A 16,816-nucleotide genomic window follows, 5' to 3' on the forward strand; every position below is an offset into this window, starting at 1 on the left:
CCTGACTACATTTGTGAAGCAGGACCATCCATACATTACACTTGAATTAGCTATACGTTCTCTAGGTTAAACTTACCTCGCTTGACCTAACAATTACTATTATTTCATCACGTGACTTTATTTGCAGAAACAATCTGTTGCTAGGAAACATCTGTCCATATCAAATGGCAGGGAAGGTGTGATCTAATGGCAATTAATATCATATCTCCTACACCATATCAAACACAAACTCTGACGGTGAAGAAAGGATAGAACGGAGAAAAATTCTCTCCGGCACCGGGACTCGAACCCGGGCTTTCAGCTCTACGTGCTGACGCTCTATCTACTAAGCCACACCGGATTCTAGTTTCGATGCCGGATTGAATCCCTCTCAGTTTAAGTTCCACCTCTCTGTTCCCCTTTGGTGGCCTACTCTTATGTACTGTGGCACAGAGCAATGTGACAGTTGCACAATGTCCAACACTGTATAGGGATTCAATCCGACATCGGAACTAGAATCCGGTGTGGCTTAGTGGATAAAGCGTCAGCACGTAGAGCTGAAAGCCCGGGTTCGAATCCCGGTGCCGGAGAGAATTTTTCTCTGTTCTATCCATTCTTCAGCACGTTGAATTGAAAACCCGGGCTCGAGTCCCGATGCCGGAGAGAATTTTTCTCCGTTCTACCTATTCTTCACCTGCAAGGAAATAGCCTATCGTATGTACTTCGGTACATCATAGTAATAAAAACTCTGACACTTTTACGTCATATAAACAATATCTCATAATACCTTGTCTTGTCTGAACATTTGAAATTCCCGACTATATTTGTGAAGCAGGAGATCCATCCATTACATTTCAATTACTCGTAGCTATGCATTCTCGGAGTTAAACTTATCTCGCTTGACCTCACAATTACTATTATGCGTCACGTGACTTTTTACTTTCAGAAGCAATCTGTTGCTAGGAAATATCCGCAACAGCTAGGTACACAGCTTTCTGCTGTTTGTTGATTTAAAGAACATGGTTTCAGAAGATATTTCACTTACTCTTTTGCATCGAGCTTCCGGCAGGCAGCGAACGCCACTGGCCTCGGGATTGCAGCTGCAATGAGTGATAGGCGCACGGCACGAACTTCTCTAACGTGAGAGCGGTTGTCAGGGGGCTGCGCGCCGCGTTTAGTAATGGACAGCGAACTCGCTACCGCCGATTCGATGAGAAGCTGTTTGCTAGAATATGCAATTATGACTTTGCAGCAGTCGTGCTTCAAATTGTTCGTCACTGCCAATTCGAATTTAGATCCGGCCGTAACTCTGTCGTCAGCTGGCGACTTCTCATAACAGGGGACAGGAGCTCGATGGTAGGCAAAGTGGCTATGGGGCTGGTAAAGATAAAAGTCAAGAAAGAAGCTTAAAATAAGAAATAAATACATTAAGATAACTTTCCCTTTCAAAATACAAAATAAATATAGGCCTACTTATAAATAGAATTCTAGAAGGCCTATATGCAGCCAACGAAATTAAAGCAGATCCATCTCTTCTTTATTCCTGAAACTAAAATCCAGTTTGTGTTATTCACTTTTGTCATTGGTGTTTAATATTCTAATCACCATCTCTTCTTCTGTAAGCAACTACTGTAATTAAAAAAAAAAACTGTTATTAATTGTAAACACAAAGTTGAGATTTGATACTTTAAACTACACTTCGACTTATGATAGCTCCGTAAGGTGTGCTTTTGAACTTCAACCCTTCCTTTCATTGCTATATTAAACGTATAGCATTTTGATCTATTTTTGTTGATTACATTATCCGCTAACCCATAGAAATCAAATTGTAACTCGTACGAGGTAACCCCTGGCGTAAGCAACCCGCAGCGCATATTCTTTAAGGTCGTTTTTCCTATTTTATATGGAAAGTTATTGACCTTAGCAGAGCATGCTTGACGTGCAATATCTCCTGGTTCTATAGGCGTTTGGACACCCATGCGCTAACCACTTGGGCAGCCAATAGAAACTGAATTCGTCACTTAGCCTTTCAGCGCCACCAGGCAAGTATAAACGTTGTTGTCACATATAGTTCTCAGTTGTCATTTGTCATCGATTCCAAACACTTCCGCGTCAACAGTAAGGAACACAAGATTTCTACTTGCCTGCCTTCTGATTCTGGAGGAATGCTGCTAGCTGCAAAACTGCGCTCTGGCGCTATACCTTCCCCGTGCTTCATTAAAGTGTTATTGAATTATAAAATGTTATTTTTACATTATTTTGACTTTTATTTTATGTCACTGGGACTTAGAATAATAACAGCGAAGAAATTAGATTACAAGTGAAATTTGTTGTGAAAGAAACTGTATTTGGAGCAGATTTTCGCGGGATACTTCAGTTTCTTGTGTCCGTGTTTTACTGTTTCTCCATTAATCATCTTTACTGATTTGTGTGACCATTCTGCTGATTCGGAATACTCTCAGGTATGCACTTCATTCTCACTTGGGCTGATTGCTTGTTTTTCTCCCAGAGGTTTACTCTAAGGCAAGTGCTTCGCCTCATCTCGCTAAATATAGGGTGACCAGATTCACATCGATAGAAAAGAGGATACAAAGCTCCAAAAAGGAGGGCACTGTTCGAAAAAAGAGGACAGAAACTGTGTACTTAGATTTAGGACTAGGCCTACATTATACTATAAATTAAGTCAATATCTGTTTTCTTACTAAATATTTACAGTACAGATTTAGGCTTATATCATACTTAAAAGTATGTTGACATTACGAAATAATTATGGTAAAACTTGATAACAATGATTTTACAGTTAGCTAGCTACATATGAAAGTCAAGGGAACTAAAGAGGACAGAAAATATATATTTAGATTTAGGCTTAAGCCTATATTATACTTAAAATTATGTCAATATCTATTTCATTACAGTATAGGCCTACTTATGATAAAATATAAAATTATTTTACAGTTAACTACATGAAAGCCAAGGGAACTATAATTATTATCAAAATACATAAAAAGACCGCACAAAATGTGAATTTAATATTACTTTGTAAGCAAATGGAGTGATGACCGTTGGCAAAGAGTATATTCCGTCGATGCAACTGCCACCTACGGGCAAATTACTTGAAAAAGGCGTCTAATCAGATAATTTCAAAATATCAGGCATACAAGTTACGAAAAGGAGGAAATGACCAGACAAAAGAGGACGTCTGGTCACCCTAGCCAAATGCCGTCTCGTTAACACCAATTCCATCGACGTAAAATTATCTACTAGTTGACACAGCGTCGTTAAATAAACAACTTAAAAATGACAGGAAATTTAAGGAAACCCCCAATGACTGCATGACTTGTGTATACTAGAACTGAAGTGCTGAAATATAATATTAGCATTGTAGTGTATTTTATTTGATATTCATGTATACGACGAATATACATAATCCACATATTTTTGTGTGGGAAACCTCGAGGCACATCAAACGGAGAATGGAGCAAGACGGATCGCGTGGAAAACGAGGTACAAATTTATCTTACACTTCTGTTTCCATTAACCACGAGTAACGTCAGAATAAACCCTTCATGTCAAAACGCCACAATTTTTCTCTCCTCTTCCTCGATTATAGACGTTTGACATTAAATTGTAACTATTTGGAGCGTACTCGTGATGAACCAAATCCTGTTGGTCTCTGCTTGTGTGTCGTTGAGTTTGTGGCAGGCAAACTTTGATGTGGATTATCCGATCAATGTGCTCAGTCATGGTGGCTCGGAAGAATATCGCAACGAGCACAGGTCACTCAACAGTAAAGCCGGCTGTTTGCTATAGTGACTGAGGGGGATATCAGGAGAGCTAAAATTTTGTTACTCATAGGGAGGTCTAAGGTTACACGCTAGAAAGTCTAGCCTTTATATTGGAAATAGTTTGAAAGTAATAAAACGAAGTCGGATAATGTTTGAACGCATCTCGTAATTAAAATCTTAGACTTCCTTAAAAAAAAAAAAAAAAGAATATTAACATAAGCGCTGGAGAAATCGGCGAAGAAAATGAGATTACAAATTAATGAGGGGAAAACTAAATGAATGATAGCTAATCCAAAAAGAATAAACAATCTGCCTGACCATATTCAATTTGTACATGGTCTTCGAGGGTGTGAACAGTTTTACATACCTGGGTTCCTTGATTGATCAAGGAAATAACAAAAGTCTTAAAATTAACAAAAGAATATTCTGGGCAAATAGATGTTATCATGGCCTCATAAGACACATTAAATCTAAGGTATTAACTATTAAAAAGTTTTAGGGGTGACAAAAGTGGTAGAATAGGAACAGAGAAGAAAGTGTTAAGTGTAAGAGTGTAATAAGATAGACTATCAAACAATGAATACAAGAGAATTAAAGTGGGAAAAAAAAAATCATCTGAAGAAATGTGAAGAGGAAGAGAGAGAAATTGGAAGTGTAATTAAGTGAATTAGATATTTCATGTTTTTCAATGTTGTGGGTTGGGAGTAGTATCAGGGGTACTATAACTGTAGGAGTATTATAGAAATAAATATATGGAAAGAAGTAATAAAATAGGAAATTTAGGAGTGACGCGAAGAGAAAGGGATCAATACATAAATAAACAGAGGATAGAAAAAAATTAAGTGATGTAGGCCTAAGTGTTGTAAAATAGAGAAAACGGAAAAGTCAACAAGTAATGTAGAAGAAAATAGGTGGAAAATAATGATTAAGAGTAGGTAGGATTTGAGAGTAGAGAAGAAAATAAATAAATAATGCAAATTATTAGGGAATGAATATGCAATATTTAATAGGTGAGCGAGAAATGGAAGGAGACAGTCTAGGTACGAGGGAGAGAATAGAAGAGGATAGAGAGGGAAGGACATATAGCAATTCAGTCATAACAGAACATTAGAAAGTAATCAAGAAATACTCGGCAATGAATACATTAATAGAATAGAGTTGTATGTATTAAAGGAATGGTGGATCGAAGAACAGAAATGTGAAGGCCCACCATAACTGTGAGTTGTAAAGTTGGCTGACAAATAAATATATCATATCAACATCATATCATATATCATATCATATATCATATCATATCATAACATATCATATCATATATCATATCATACATCATATATCATATCATATATCATATCATATCATATCATATCATATCATATCATATCATATCATATCATATCATCATATCATATTAAAAAGTAAAATCAAAATATATAAAACTTTGATTAGATCAGTGCTTATCAATGCCTCAGAAACTTGGACCTTTAATAAACAAAATATAGATAGATTAAATATCTTTTAGAGGAAAATACTGAGAGCAATTTTTGTATCAGTGCAAGTAAACAATGAATGGAGAATACGATACAATGCTGAACTGTATGAACTGTATAAGCAGCCAAATACCATTACGATAATAAAAACTGATCGTTTGAGATGGACTGGACAGTCTTTTTATATAATCCAGGAGGACAGAGGACTAGAGGAAGACCGAGAGCTAGATGGGAGGATGACATAGAAAAGGATGCTAAATGTATTGGAGTCCGTAACTGGACTGGTAGAGCAAAAAACAGAGAGGAGTGGCAAAGACTTCTTGGGACAGCCGGACTCTTGATGCGTTGTAGCACTGATGATGATGATGATGATGATGATGATGATGATGATGATGTATATATTAGCACGACTAGATACGTTCTGTTAGTTAGGGTACGAACACGTTGACGATGGTAGACTAGCTGGTAGAGTAGCTGGTAGCGGTAGTGGGGGAAATGAATCGCTAGAATCATATGACACCGCACACGTTGACTCATGGATGGTCGCTTTACTGCTAGCTTTCCAGCACGCTGTAAGCTCAAAGAATGGTTTCAGTCATTCTTTCAAGCTTGCAGCGCAAGTCTCGGCGTGGAGTACAGAGATATTGGAGAGGTGGTCTGTGGACCAGATGTCAATGATGACTTTTGTAATTAGTAGGGACGACTTTTATCAATTATTTGTGTAATTCGTGCTTTTTATTTTACACAAATTTGTATTTTATTTTAAACTACGCGCGTGTTTTTAGTTTTGACGTTAATTGGCCGTAACTCGGTAACCAGTAAAGATTTTGAGCAGCAATAACTTTTAAAACAAATTTCCATTCTTACTCAACATTTTTCTCGCTTTGACCCCCCATCTAACGTGAAAAACAAAAAAGTTTGTCGCTTATCGAAACATTTTTTCTTTGAACAGATCACTTCAAAGTTAGTATTTTTTTCTCACTTTTAAGAACAATATTTTGATTTCGAATTTTTTTCTATGCTTCCCTTGGACATTGACCTAACAATAAAAAAAATTGCAGCGCGATTGTTTGAATATCATAGATGGTACGACGTGATATGTTAAACGGAGCGGAGAATATGTTCTCGGCTACTCATTACCCACAATCAGCTAGCGGCCTGTCAAGCTCCGCCTTGTGCATACCGTCACTAGTGGCGGGAATCCTGCCCTCTTGTCACACGTGGCGGGAATCTTGTGTCAGTAGTAATTGTGAAGTTTTAAACAATGGATGTAGAAAAACTTATTGCTCTTGTGTTCGAAAGACCTACTATATGGAATCAGGCTCATCCTGATCACCAAAATCGGTTCGTAATAAGCAAATTATGGCAGGAAGTTGCGGGAGAGATGAATTTAAGCAGTAAGTAGCTTAACATTTTTCTGTTATTAGATAAGTAGTATTTTTCATTTTTATTTTAGGTACCACTTTTTAAATGCTCTTTATTAATTTTATCGCAGGAGATAACGTACAAAAGAAATGGAAATATCTGAGGAATTATTTTAGAAATGAGGCGACTAAAATTAAACCAATTCGGTCAGGAGACGCAGGAAACCAGGATGTTTCACCATGTTGGCCATATTACAAGCAACTCCTGTTTTTAAAGGACCAGATAAAAAATCGAAATTCCACAGGAAATCTTAGTGCTAAACAACAAATTGAAACCATAGAAGTAGGAGAAGATGGTGAAGTCGAGGATGCTGAAAGTGTGGAAGTTGAGGAAGATAGAGGAAGTGGAGGATTGTGGAAGTAGAAGGGGTTGGTAGAGAGAAGGAACTAAGCAGCGTGGCAGGGGAAACAGTTGTTGAACCACGTGTTAAATTGGACAGTAGAGTAAGAAAACGACCAAATGAAAGAATTGGGGAGGCACTATTGAATGTTGAGAAAGAAAAATTACAATTTTTAAAAGAAAAGCGGGAAAAAAAGGATTCTAAGAATGAAGACATGCTATTTTTTGGAAGTTTAATGCCACATATTCAAAAGATTCCTCCTGAAATGAAACTATTATTTAGGAACAAAGTGTCAGAGTTGGTACAGGAATTTGCGTACTGCCATAAGCAGAGGGCAACTGTACTTTGTTCTTCTTACCCGACAGAAATGTCTGCATCAACTTCAGGAGGCTCGTTAAACAATTAAGATCAGATTATATATATATATATATATATATATATGAGAAAGTAATAGATAGGTAATTCTATACTTCATACATGTAACAATTCAAACAATAATTAATAATTAATGCAATTTATCATAGTTTTAAGGAACATATAGCGAATTTTATATTACAAAAATAATGGTTATAGTGAATAATATTCAGACAAGGTCATTATTAATTAATATTATATTACGATAAACATATCATTACTAACAATTACTGTAATAATCAGATTATGAAAAACATGATATTTACATTACACTTCATAAATTAAAATTAAATTACTGTTAGTGTGGATTGAAGCTATAAACTATATAAATTATATTGATAATGATGCTAGTAATAATTATAATAATTTTACAAATATAAGTTATATAAATATCGTTTATAATCACATCTCCATACTGCTTAAAGGTAATAAATGTAAATATTACCATAACCGATACGAATATTATTATTATTATTATTATTATTATTATTATTATTATTATCATCATCATCATAATCATTATGTTAGCCGCAATGTAATATTGTTAGTCATTGCTAAACATTGCATCAATTCTGTATAATTTAATTTTTCAATAAATTTTTTCAGTAGTGTACACCTAACTTACGCTGATTTACAAATACCCTATTTCATTGCTGCAGATATATATTTTAAAAGTATCTCTTATAAGTTTTGCATTGTCGGCAGTCCGACCAGAGTGTTGTGGCCTTTGCATAGCCATTTCGGCTGGAAAGAAAACAATGTCCTTTAGGTGGCGCTGCACCCCTTCCTTGTCTATGATCATATTCTGTAACACACAGCAAGCTTTGACGATATTGTCAGCTGTTCTTTCAGTAGTTTCTATGGCTTTTGAAAATATTCGCCATTTAGAATACAGAATGCCGAAGGCACACTCCACTGTTTTTCTTGCTCTTGATAGGCGTTTATTGAAACATTCACTGTCTTTTTCAAGATTTTCACCACTGTAGGGCTTTAGCAAATTCTCCAGAAGGGGATAGGCTTCATCGCCAATGAAAACAAATGGTACCAATGTGTTTGTTGATGGCAGATACTCATTCAAAGGAATATTAAGTTGCTTATTTTTTAATAACTCATACATATCTGAGGAGCGGAATGTGCCTCCGTCGCTCTGCTTTCCATAGCCACCAACATCAATTATAGTAAACCTATGATTTGCATCTACCACTGCTTGCAGAACAATAGAATAGAAGTGTTTATAATTGAAATACATCGTACCCGAATGTGCAGGGCAATTGATACGAATATGTTTCCCGTCAATCGCTCCCAAACAATTAGGGAAATTCCATACATTGAAGTACTCTTCCGCAATCTTCCTGAAGGTATCTGATGTTGGAACTGGCATATGCAGCGGTTGTAAAATTTTCCATAAAATCTCCACAGTTTCCTTTACAATTAAGCCAACTGTAGAAGACCCCATGCAAAATTCAAAAGCAAGGTGCTTAAAAGAAGCCCCAGTTGCAAGGTACCTATAAGTATGAATCCAGTGTTAGCCCATGAAAACATAAATAGGCTGCATATTCAAAATATGTAATTTAAATCAGATTTTGGTAGTAGGCTGGAGGAGCTCTTATATCCGATGATATTCCGTGAATTTTCATTGAAATGATGTTTTAGTCTACAAAAATATGACATAAACTTTTCGTATAGATTCGTAACTGGAGCTGAAATTTAATCAATTTTAAAATTACAAATACTAGTGAATTCGGACACACGAACATCACCAAACATGTGTAACGTGTTCACTAATAGGCCTAATTGATATAATGGAAGTCTTCGATCTCATTTTAAGAGTTTAATCGCTTTCTGCATATATCTTAATGCCACGATAAATTAAGAAAAAGAAAACAAATAATAACTGATGTCAATAAAATTATTGAGAATGTTCACTAGGCACTATTTTGTAAAATAAATAATAACCAATATCAATCAAATTATTGAGAACGTTCACTAGGCACTATTTTGTAAGAATTGTACAGTATTTACCTCAGTGTGAGTACAAGGCGTTCTTCCTGCAAAATAGGATTCCCGTGGCAATTTTTCCAAGCCTTATGCGTGGAATCTTTAGTTAAATTGAGAAGATAATCGAAAGTTTCGATTTCTATTCTCAGGTAGCTAAAGAATTTTTCTGGGAAGTTCCGCAGAATTTTAAAAAGATGATGATATTCGCCAAACGCACCTCTTTCATTATTTATAGGGTGAACGGAACACTCTCGAGAAGAGGATTCTTGTAAAATTAACCACTTTGATCCTACACTATCTAACAAATCGAATTCGTCCTCACTACTTGAATCCATTGCGATATCAAGCCTACACAGAGATTCCAAGGAGATGACCTAATCAGCTGTGAGTCAGCTGAGAGATTAAAGCGACCTGCAAACAAGCTCCAATTTGTGCACACCAAGCTCGCTTGTCTTTCATAAACACTGATAACGGAACCTGCTAGCTTTAAAGCTAGGCGCCAACGTGTTCGTACCCTTACTCAAGACGAGCGGAAGGAATATAACCTTGACCGTAGCTGCTGATTGTTATAAACATCACTCATATAAGCGTCCCAGTAACAAGTTGATTAATTATGTAGAAAATATTACTAATAAAATGCATACGGAAATTAAGGCATACTAATTATTTTAATACAGTAACTATTAATAATTACTTAATTCTCACTTCCTAAGCACAAGGGCAATCATCAGCAACTGATAACGTCTGCACATTTTTCAAAAAATAGTATCGCACTTGCGTCATATGGTATAAACATTTATATCACTAACGTACTTCCCTCTGCCATTTCATCTCTCGCTCTTCATGTCGTAACAAACAGTAGGCCTGTAATAGTTTGCTTAAATTAATCTCACATAGTATTAGCCCTCTCTCGTGTGCCCTAGGTAAAAGCTCTATGCCTGCGTTTCCATGTGATAAATGAGGAAACTATTGCTCTGGGTGTTGAGAAGTAGCAGGAGTCACCGGTCATGTGGTTAGCATAGCGCAAATCCATCAGTTGAGACACAGGATAAGAGACATTTCCAACGCGAAGTTAGGTAAATTTTTACTTCGCTGCCGTGAAATGAAACTTTATTACTTAAACTTGCTGGTCATGCTGCCCCTTGAGCCATGGCGAAGAACGGCTCGCATATAATTATTAATAAACTTGGCTCCAGAAAATGCACAATAGATAATTACGTAAAATATACTCCAAGCATTACAAATATATAGTAAAAAAAATGAAGTGTATAAATCTTATCTTCATCACTACTAAGATTTCAGTTTGACATGGAGCAGAGATTAAACAGAAAATGTACGGATGTAGAAACTTTTGGGCGCCAAGCCTTTCTGCCCATTCGGATCCACGCTCCGGGCCAATTTATCTTGATATTTAGACTTGTTTCTAAAAGAAACCAGCCTTGCACGCCCGTCATATATCTGTATGTGTTTGTGTATGTTTTTGTGTGCTTTTGTGGTTTCTTGGCAGTGAATAATACACCACAATAACTTACACTAGTTCTGTTACAAAGTACTGGGTGCCCAGTAAAGAAACTCTTCAGTTACAGTATAACGTTTCAATACTGTGATATGTACTTTATTTCCAAGAAATGTTACTTCTCGTACTTCAGACAATTTCACTCTTATCCTCCGCTTCGGATTGAAATCTTACGCTGCGGTACTGTTTCAGACTACAAATCCAGGAAATCGTGGTTCCATCCCGGGCTTGCAAGTGGAGATTTTTTCCCCTCCTACAGAGAATCGATATGCGTTCTTGTGTGCTATGGAGATATACCTACTTGTGACGGACAAGGTTGCAGTTGGGAGTTTTCTTTCCGTTTACCAATGTAGGCATGTACAGAATTCCGTAAACATCTCTCCATTCCATTATAATATTCATCAGCAATTCTCCGACGACTTACGAAGGAGGCTGGTGCGGGGGTCTGTGGGGTTTCCTGCATATACACAGAGTATATTAGCACAGTCGGTCGATGTGAATGAGACCCCTGATCACACATCTATCTGATTGGCCATTCTCATGTTATTAAATGGCAACATAAAATGAGAACAACCACTAGGATCTCCATTGTCGAAAATGAATTTTTTGGTAACAACCGCTAGATGGAAGCACAGTTGCAAGCTGTTGCTCCATGCAATTCTTTTGCAGTCACCAGATGGCAGCATAATGAAATTTATAAAAGTTGTCTTGAAAGTACAGTAGTGGCAAAAAAGAAAACCGGTTCGACACTGATTTCAGAGTCTTGTTCACTCCAGAGCACGATAGACTGGTAACTAGGACTTTCGTGGCTCGAATCCTGCCTGGGAAGGAAACTTTTTTTGTTCCTTATTCAAATTTATTCCCAATACTTTTCGATTGCAGCGATATTTTACTACTTAATTAATTTATTATTCCCAGAACATGAATTTTACCAGCAATTTTTTTGCCACTACTGTAAATTAGGCTGATCAATCTGCTATTTGTGATCATGACTGCCTAGCTGTGTGGGTTAGTACATTGGACGAGAGAATAGCCTAGCCCTGGGTCGACATGACCACCATATCAATGAATTTAATTTTATTAATCGATCGATCACTTAGGAGGTGTCCTTCCGCTATGTGGATCATAATGTATAATGAACTTCCTTCTACGTGTAGTATGTCGTTACCTTAATTGCAGAATCTCGTAACTCGCTCGGATGTCGATTTTCACTTTTTGCGCGTTTTCGAAAGTACGAGTATATCCACAGACAGAGAAGTTAAGTGCTTTCGTAATAGCCCAATGTTAGTGCTAGTATATTAAGCTTGACTGTTTTGTCAGTAGTTGGCTCTGTGGATGTACATTCAAATACGCGCAAAACGTGAAACTCGACATCTGAGCGAGTTCTGAAGTTTTGGAATTAGGCTAACGATTTATGGTTTCATTCTGTAAGAACTTCCGCAAATCTTTCAAGGATTGAAATATGTGTCACAAAAAAGGTACATATTTTGCTCATTACTTTTACGCGTTTCGCAACAACAGTTCATACTAATGCGAATATTAGATCATTTATAGCTAGTTTATTTCTTTGAAATATTATTAAACAGTAGACCTATGTAGCCCCTACCCACGGGCAGAGGTGAAACTTCGCAAGCTCGACATGTGTAACAATCATTTTAAATGTTGGTGCAATGAAAGATGATGAATAATGGTAAAAATTTAGCACTTTTAAACTCTACTCTTCAGAATTTAAAACTGAAACATTTCCTTATCCAGCATTCTCGCACTTGATGCAGTCCACTATTGTTTGTTTTTTGCTCAATTTTCGATGGTTCAGTTGCACGCTTTGTTTCACGCCATGCTCTCATTTTTTGAGCCCCCTGATTTCAGCATATTTTCTGGGAAACATTTTCTCAACAATGCAATTTCACATACTGGTTTGGAATGTGTGACGTTACAACACTACACTGCCCGTCGGCATCATCACTCCCACTAATTTGTGCATAAATTTGTGTAAATTGGTGGAAAACCGCAAACATCAACATCTTTATTTACATGATAACATAGCAACGTACGCTACCCTATAGCAGTAATAAATAAATGGAAAGCCATGCCTTTTCTCTTCAATCCAGGTGGAAAAAAAAAAGGTAATATATTTTTGGATGAATATTAAATGATTCGTTTTCTCTTCTTAAAACGTCCGTCACAGAATTCACAGCGTTCGACTCGTTTCCTGCATAAAGAAATTTCACTTCACAAATATACGCAAACGAATCATATTTTAATATTAATCCAAAAATATATTACCTTTTTTCACTGCATTGAACAGAAAAGGCATTCCCTGTAATCCCAAAATTTAGACATTTGACTTAATTTATAAATTAAACTGTTCAAGTAGCCAGATACGTTTTAAATTAATTTTTCACAAATGTACATTAAAACTCCGAGGCTTATTGTAGGGATTCGTAACAGGCAATGAACCTTCGGGTTCCTTAAAAGCCATTTATAAGTAAGTACATTAAAACTGGGTTTTCACAACCCCTCATGAACTCCGCGGTTATATGACGTTAATAAGATTCACAATGAGAAAGATGATAGTTTGGCGAAATGAGTTCTTTTCATCATATGTCTTACAGATTGGGAGAACCTTAGAAAATATTAACCAGGTATCAACGCAAGCAGGGTTCGAACCCACACTTAGAAAGTGAATTATGGCCCCACTGTCTGTCTATCAAGTTAGATCGAAATCTGTTCTCTCGGATAGACACACAGACTCGTACTAAAGTGACTATATTTGCAAAACGTTTCCATTATAACATTCTAAAAACAGATACTGGGATTGGAAGTTTGCATAGCGCTGTTCTAATTTATAGAATCATTTCCTTTACACGGTGGACATTATGGGAAATAATTCAGTCGTTACAGTACGGTTACATAGAGTTTCTAAGTTCGTTATATGTGTAGTAACCGCAGCTAATGACAAAAATATATAAACTCGATATTTCGTTGTATCTTTTATCGTAAATTGCATCCACCAATTTCAGCACCATACATACCCCCTACCTGGCTTTGTACTGAATGTAGAGGGAAATCAATTTTGTATACAACGCATATTCTCCTCACTCCACTCCCACGCCAACGTCATAATGTAGCGTCATTAGAGAGTAAGAAGGCATACATGTGAGGCAGAGAAAAATAATTGCGATGTTCGTATTTCTAGCATGACTTGTATGTTGTCTTAATTAAGATTCGCAATTCACTTGTTTACTTCTGTTGCTAAGCAATTGACTTCACGATAACGAAAACAAATTTTATTCATGTTGTTACTAGAAAAACAATTATTTTAAAGTGTGGTGAATGAGGTAGACCTACTTCATAGGTTCGAATCTTGTTCAGAGACATTAACAGCACACGAGGTCTTTAAATTACACACCGCAGATCTTATTTAGTTCCGTGAAAGACATTTGGTCGACTATTATTATTATTATTATTATTATTATTATTATTATTATTATTATTATTATTATTATTATTATTTGGTGTTTCAAGTACGGCTCTGCTGGAATAGAGTTCGATCCCTGGAAAGGCAATGGTCTATATCTGTCAATCAGTCTCTCTGTCGTCCATCTATCAAAAGAATTCGGTATGTGTCAATTCTATCTCTAAATTGTCATCAACTCGATGATCCTAGCCATCATAATAGTCATCATCATTGCAATCATCATCACCATTTTTTTGCTGTTATTTATATTCGCTTTAACATCTCTGGTCATATCGCGAGTTATATTTTTGAGTGAAATTCGAAGGCCTGTGTACTATTTTTGAGACTGGTTCTATTGTTGTAAAATAATGACTTTTGTAGATGTATTACACTGATTTGTTAAGAATATGATTTTGGTGATGAATGAAGCCAGTGATATCCAGGGATGTTGTGGCCAGAATTTTCTGGTATTTGCCTTACGGTTGAGGAAAAATTCTGAAAAACCTCAACAGGGAATTAAACTCGATCGGGAATCGAATCCGGGCCCTCTGCCTAAGAGACCAGCATGCTGTCCCCTACACCACAGAGGTGATCCTGATCATAACCATTGTTACTCGCTATCATTGTCCTCGTCATAATCCTTACTATTATTATCGTCATCGTTTCTGTTATAGTCGTCATCGTTTCTGTTATAGTCGTCACCGTTTCTGTTACTGTCGTCATCGTTTGTTATAGTCGTCACCGTTTCTGTTACTGTCGTAATCGTTTCTGTTATAGTCGTCACCGTTTCTGTTACTGTCGTAATCGTTTCTGTTATAGTCGTCACCGTTTGTTACTTTCGTCATAGATTGTTACTGTCATCATCGTTATTGTTAACTATCGTCAACATTATTGTTACTGTCGTCATAGTTACTGTTACAGTCGTCATCGTTTCGTCACTGTCGTTTCTGTTACTGTCATTGTTAGAGTTACTATTATCGTTACGTTACAATTTCTGCTGTTGTATCATTGTTACTGTCATCGCCATTCATTAAATACTTTGCTTCGTTTTATTCTTGCATTTTTATTCACAATTGACGAGAATCCCTGGTTATATGGTTAGCGTGACCTTCACCACTCCTTTAAGGCAAGACGGGTAACAAAACCAGGTATTTTTGTAAGCAGTCCATGAGTGAGTAACATTCACTATGCCGAAACTAAATTCGAGCCCGCTATATTTATACCAGGATTTAAGCCATAGTCGCATTTTGCTACTCAACTTCTAAAAATGCAACAACCACATTGGACATCAAAAACGAAGATGGTAATGGAGAAAATTAAATCAAAGATGTGTATGAACTAATCAGTTCTGGAAAATCTGAATTTAAATGAAATACTAATGGCATGAGCAATGTTCAAGAAGGTATTGAGCAATAGATGTTCAGGAACGGATTTCAAAGAGTTGGTACAATTTATGTAAGTTAACAAGTTAACTGAACAATTTCTTCTAAATGATTTACAAAATTTATCGCATACTGTAAATTGTGAGCTAGGATTGAGTTGTACGAATCTGGTAAAAACTATAATTAGAAACAGTCTTTCAGTAAAAAGAGCACTCTGCTAAAAATAAGGGCCTACTCGTAAAGAATTTCAATGTTTAGAGTGCCTATATAATAACGTATTTTAATGTGTTGTAAATTCGGCAGTACCAACGTGTAATGATTTACTTACATAAGATTTCTAGAGTGTGATAAAATGAATTGAAAGTATTAAAACTCGAAGAAACAAATTACATAACTTGTCGTTTCTGCAAAGCTTATTAATTTTATTTTTTCTGTACAATTATTTAGAATATTGCACAAGCTTTTCGCAGTTTGCACAAATATAATTTTCATTTTTGAATTAATTATTTATTTTCTAGCTTAAACCCTGATTTATACTATTCGTCACAGCAGTCTGTCGCTACGTAACTTCATAATTTCGTGTTTGACATATTTCTGGAAAGAGAAAATGTTCCGGTGTGTCATAAATGCTGTCTTTTCCGTATTTCGCTTCCCGCTGTAAACTTTATAATTGTCTAGCTCGGTGTACTGAGATAATTAAAAGCATTCCTAGTTGGCTTTGTTTACTTGCAGCTGCTAAGCAATTGGCTGCCAAACATGGAAACTGCGTACAGTGTTATGTTATGAGTGCCCAACATGAGTCCAGGAAACTTGTGCATTTCCCACATAGCACACATTAGTGCGATCATATATGTTGCGTGATCACAGAAATAAACCCGCTTTTACTGTGACTGTTCACAATTCTAGAGTCCAGTGACCTCGTTTAATTTTGGGCTCTGTAATTATCGGGTAAAATCATTTGGAACCTTTCAAACGTTCTGTCTTGTTTCAGACATCAAGTTCTCAACTCCATTTCCATTCGCTTTAG

General features: G+C 36.3%; 2 protein-coding genes across 5 annotated transcripts in view; one reads left to right on the forward strand and one right to left on the reverse strand.

Moving 5' to 3' along the window:
- ed (echinoid) overlaps positions 1 to 16,816 on the forward strand; it is a 927,271-nt gene that overhangs the window by 80,058 nt on the left and 830,397 nt on the right. The gene's annotated exons all lie outside the window — the stretch shown is intronic.
- On the reverse strand, positions 7,862 to 9,873 carry LOC138715661 (uncharacterized). The gene is made up of 2 exons (XM_069848732.1): positions 9,456 to 9,873; positions 7,862 to 8,938 (listed from the first exon to the last, which is right to left on the reverse strand). Exons 1-2 carry the CDS (start codon positions 9,764 to 9,766, stop codon positions 8,065 to 8,067), a joined length of 1,185 nt encoding a protein of 394 aa, XP_069704833.1. The 5' UTR covers positions 9,767 to 9,873; the 3' UTR covers positions 7,862 to 8,064.

Source organism: Periplaneta americana, chromosome 15 (assembly GCF_040183065.1).
Source record: "Periplaneta americana isolate PAMFEO1 chromosome 15, P.americana_PAMFEO1_priV1, whole genome shotgun sequence".
NCBI lineage: Eukaryota > Metazoa > Arthropoda > Insecta > Blattodea > Blattidae > Periplaneta > Periplaneta americana.

Coding starts and splice junctions, on each gene's coding strand:
- LOC138715661 (XM_069848732.1), bottom strand. CDS start 9,766: ATGGATTCAAGTAGTGAGGACGAATTCGATTTGTTAGATAGTGTAGGA. Junction 8,939..9,455: donor CGCCTTGTACTCACACTGAG/GTAAATACTGTA, acceptor TCATACTTATAG/GTACCTTGCAACTGGGGCTT.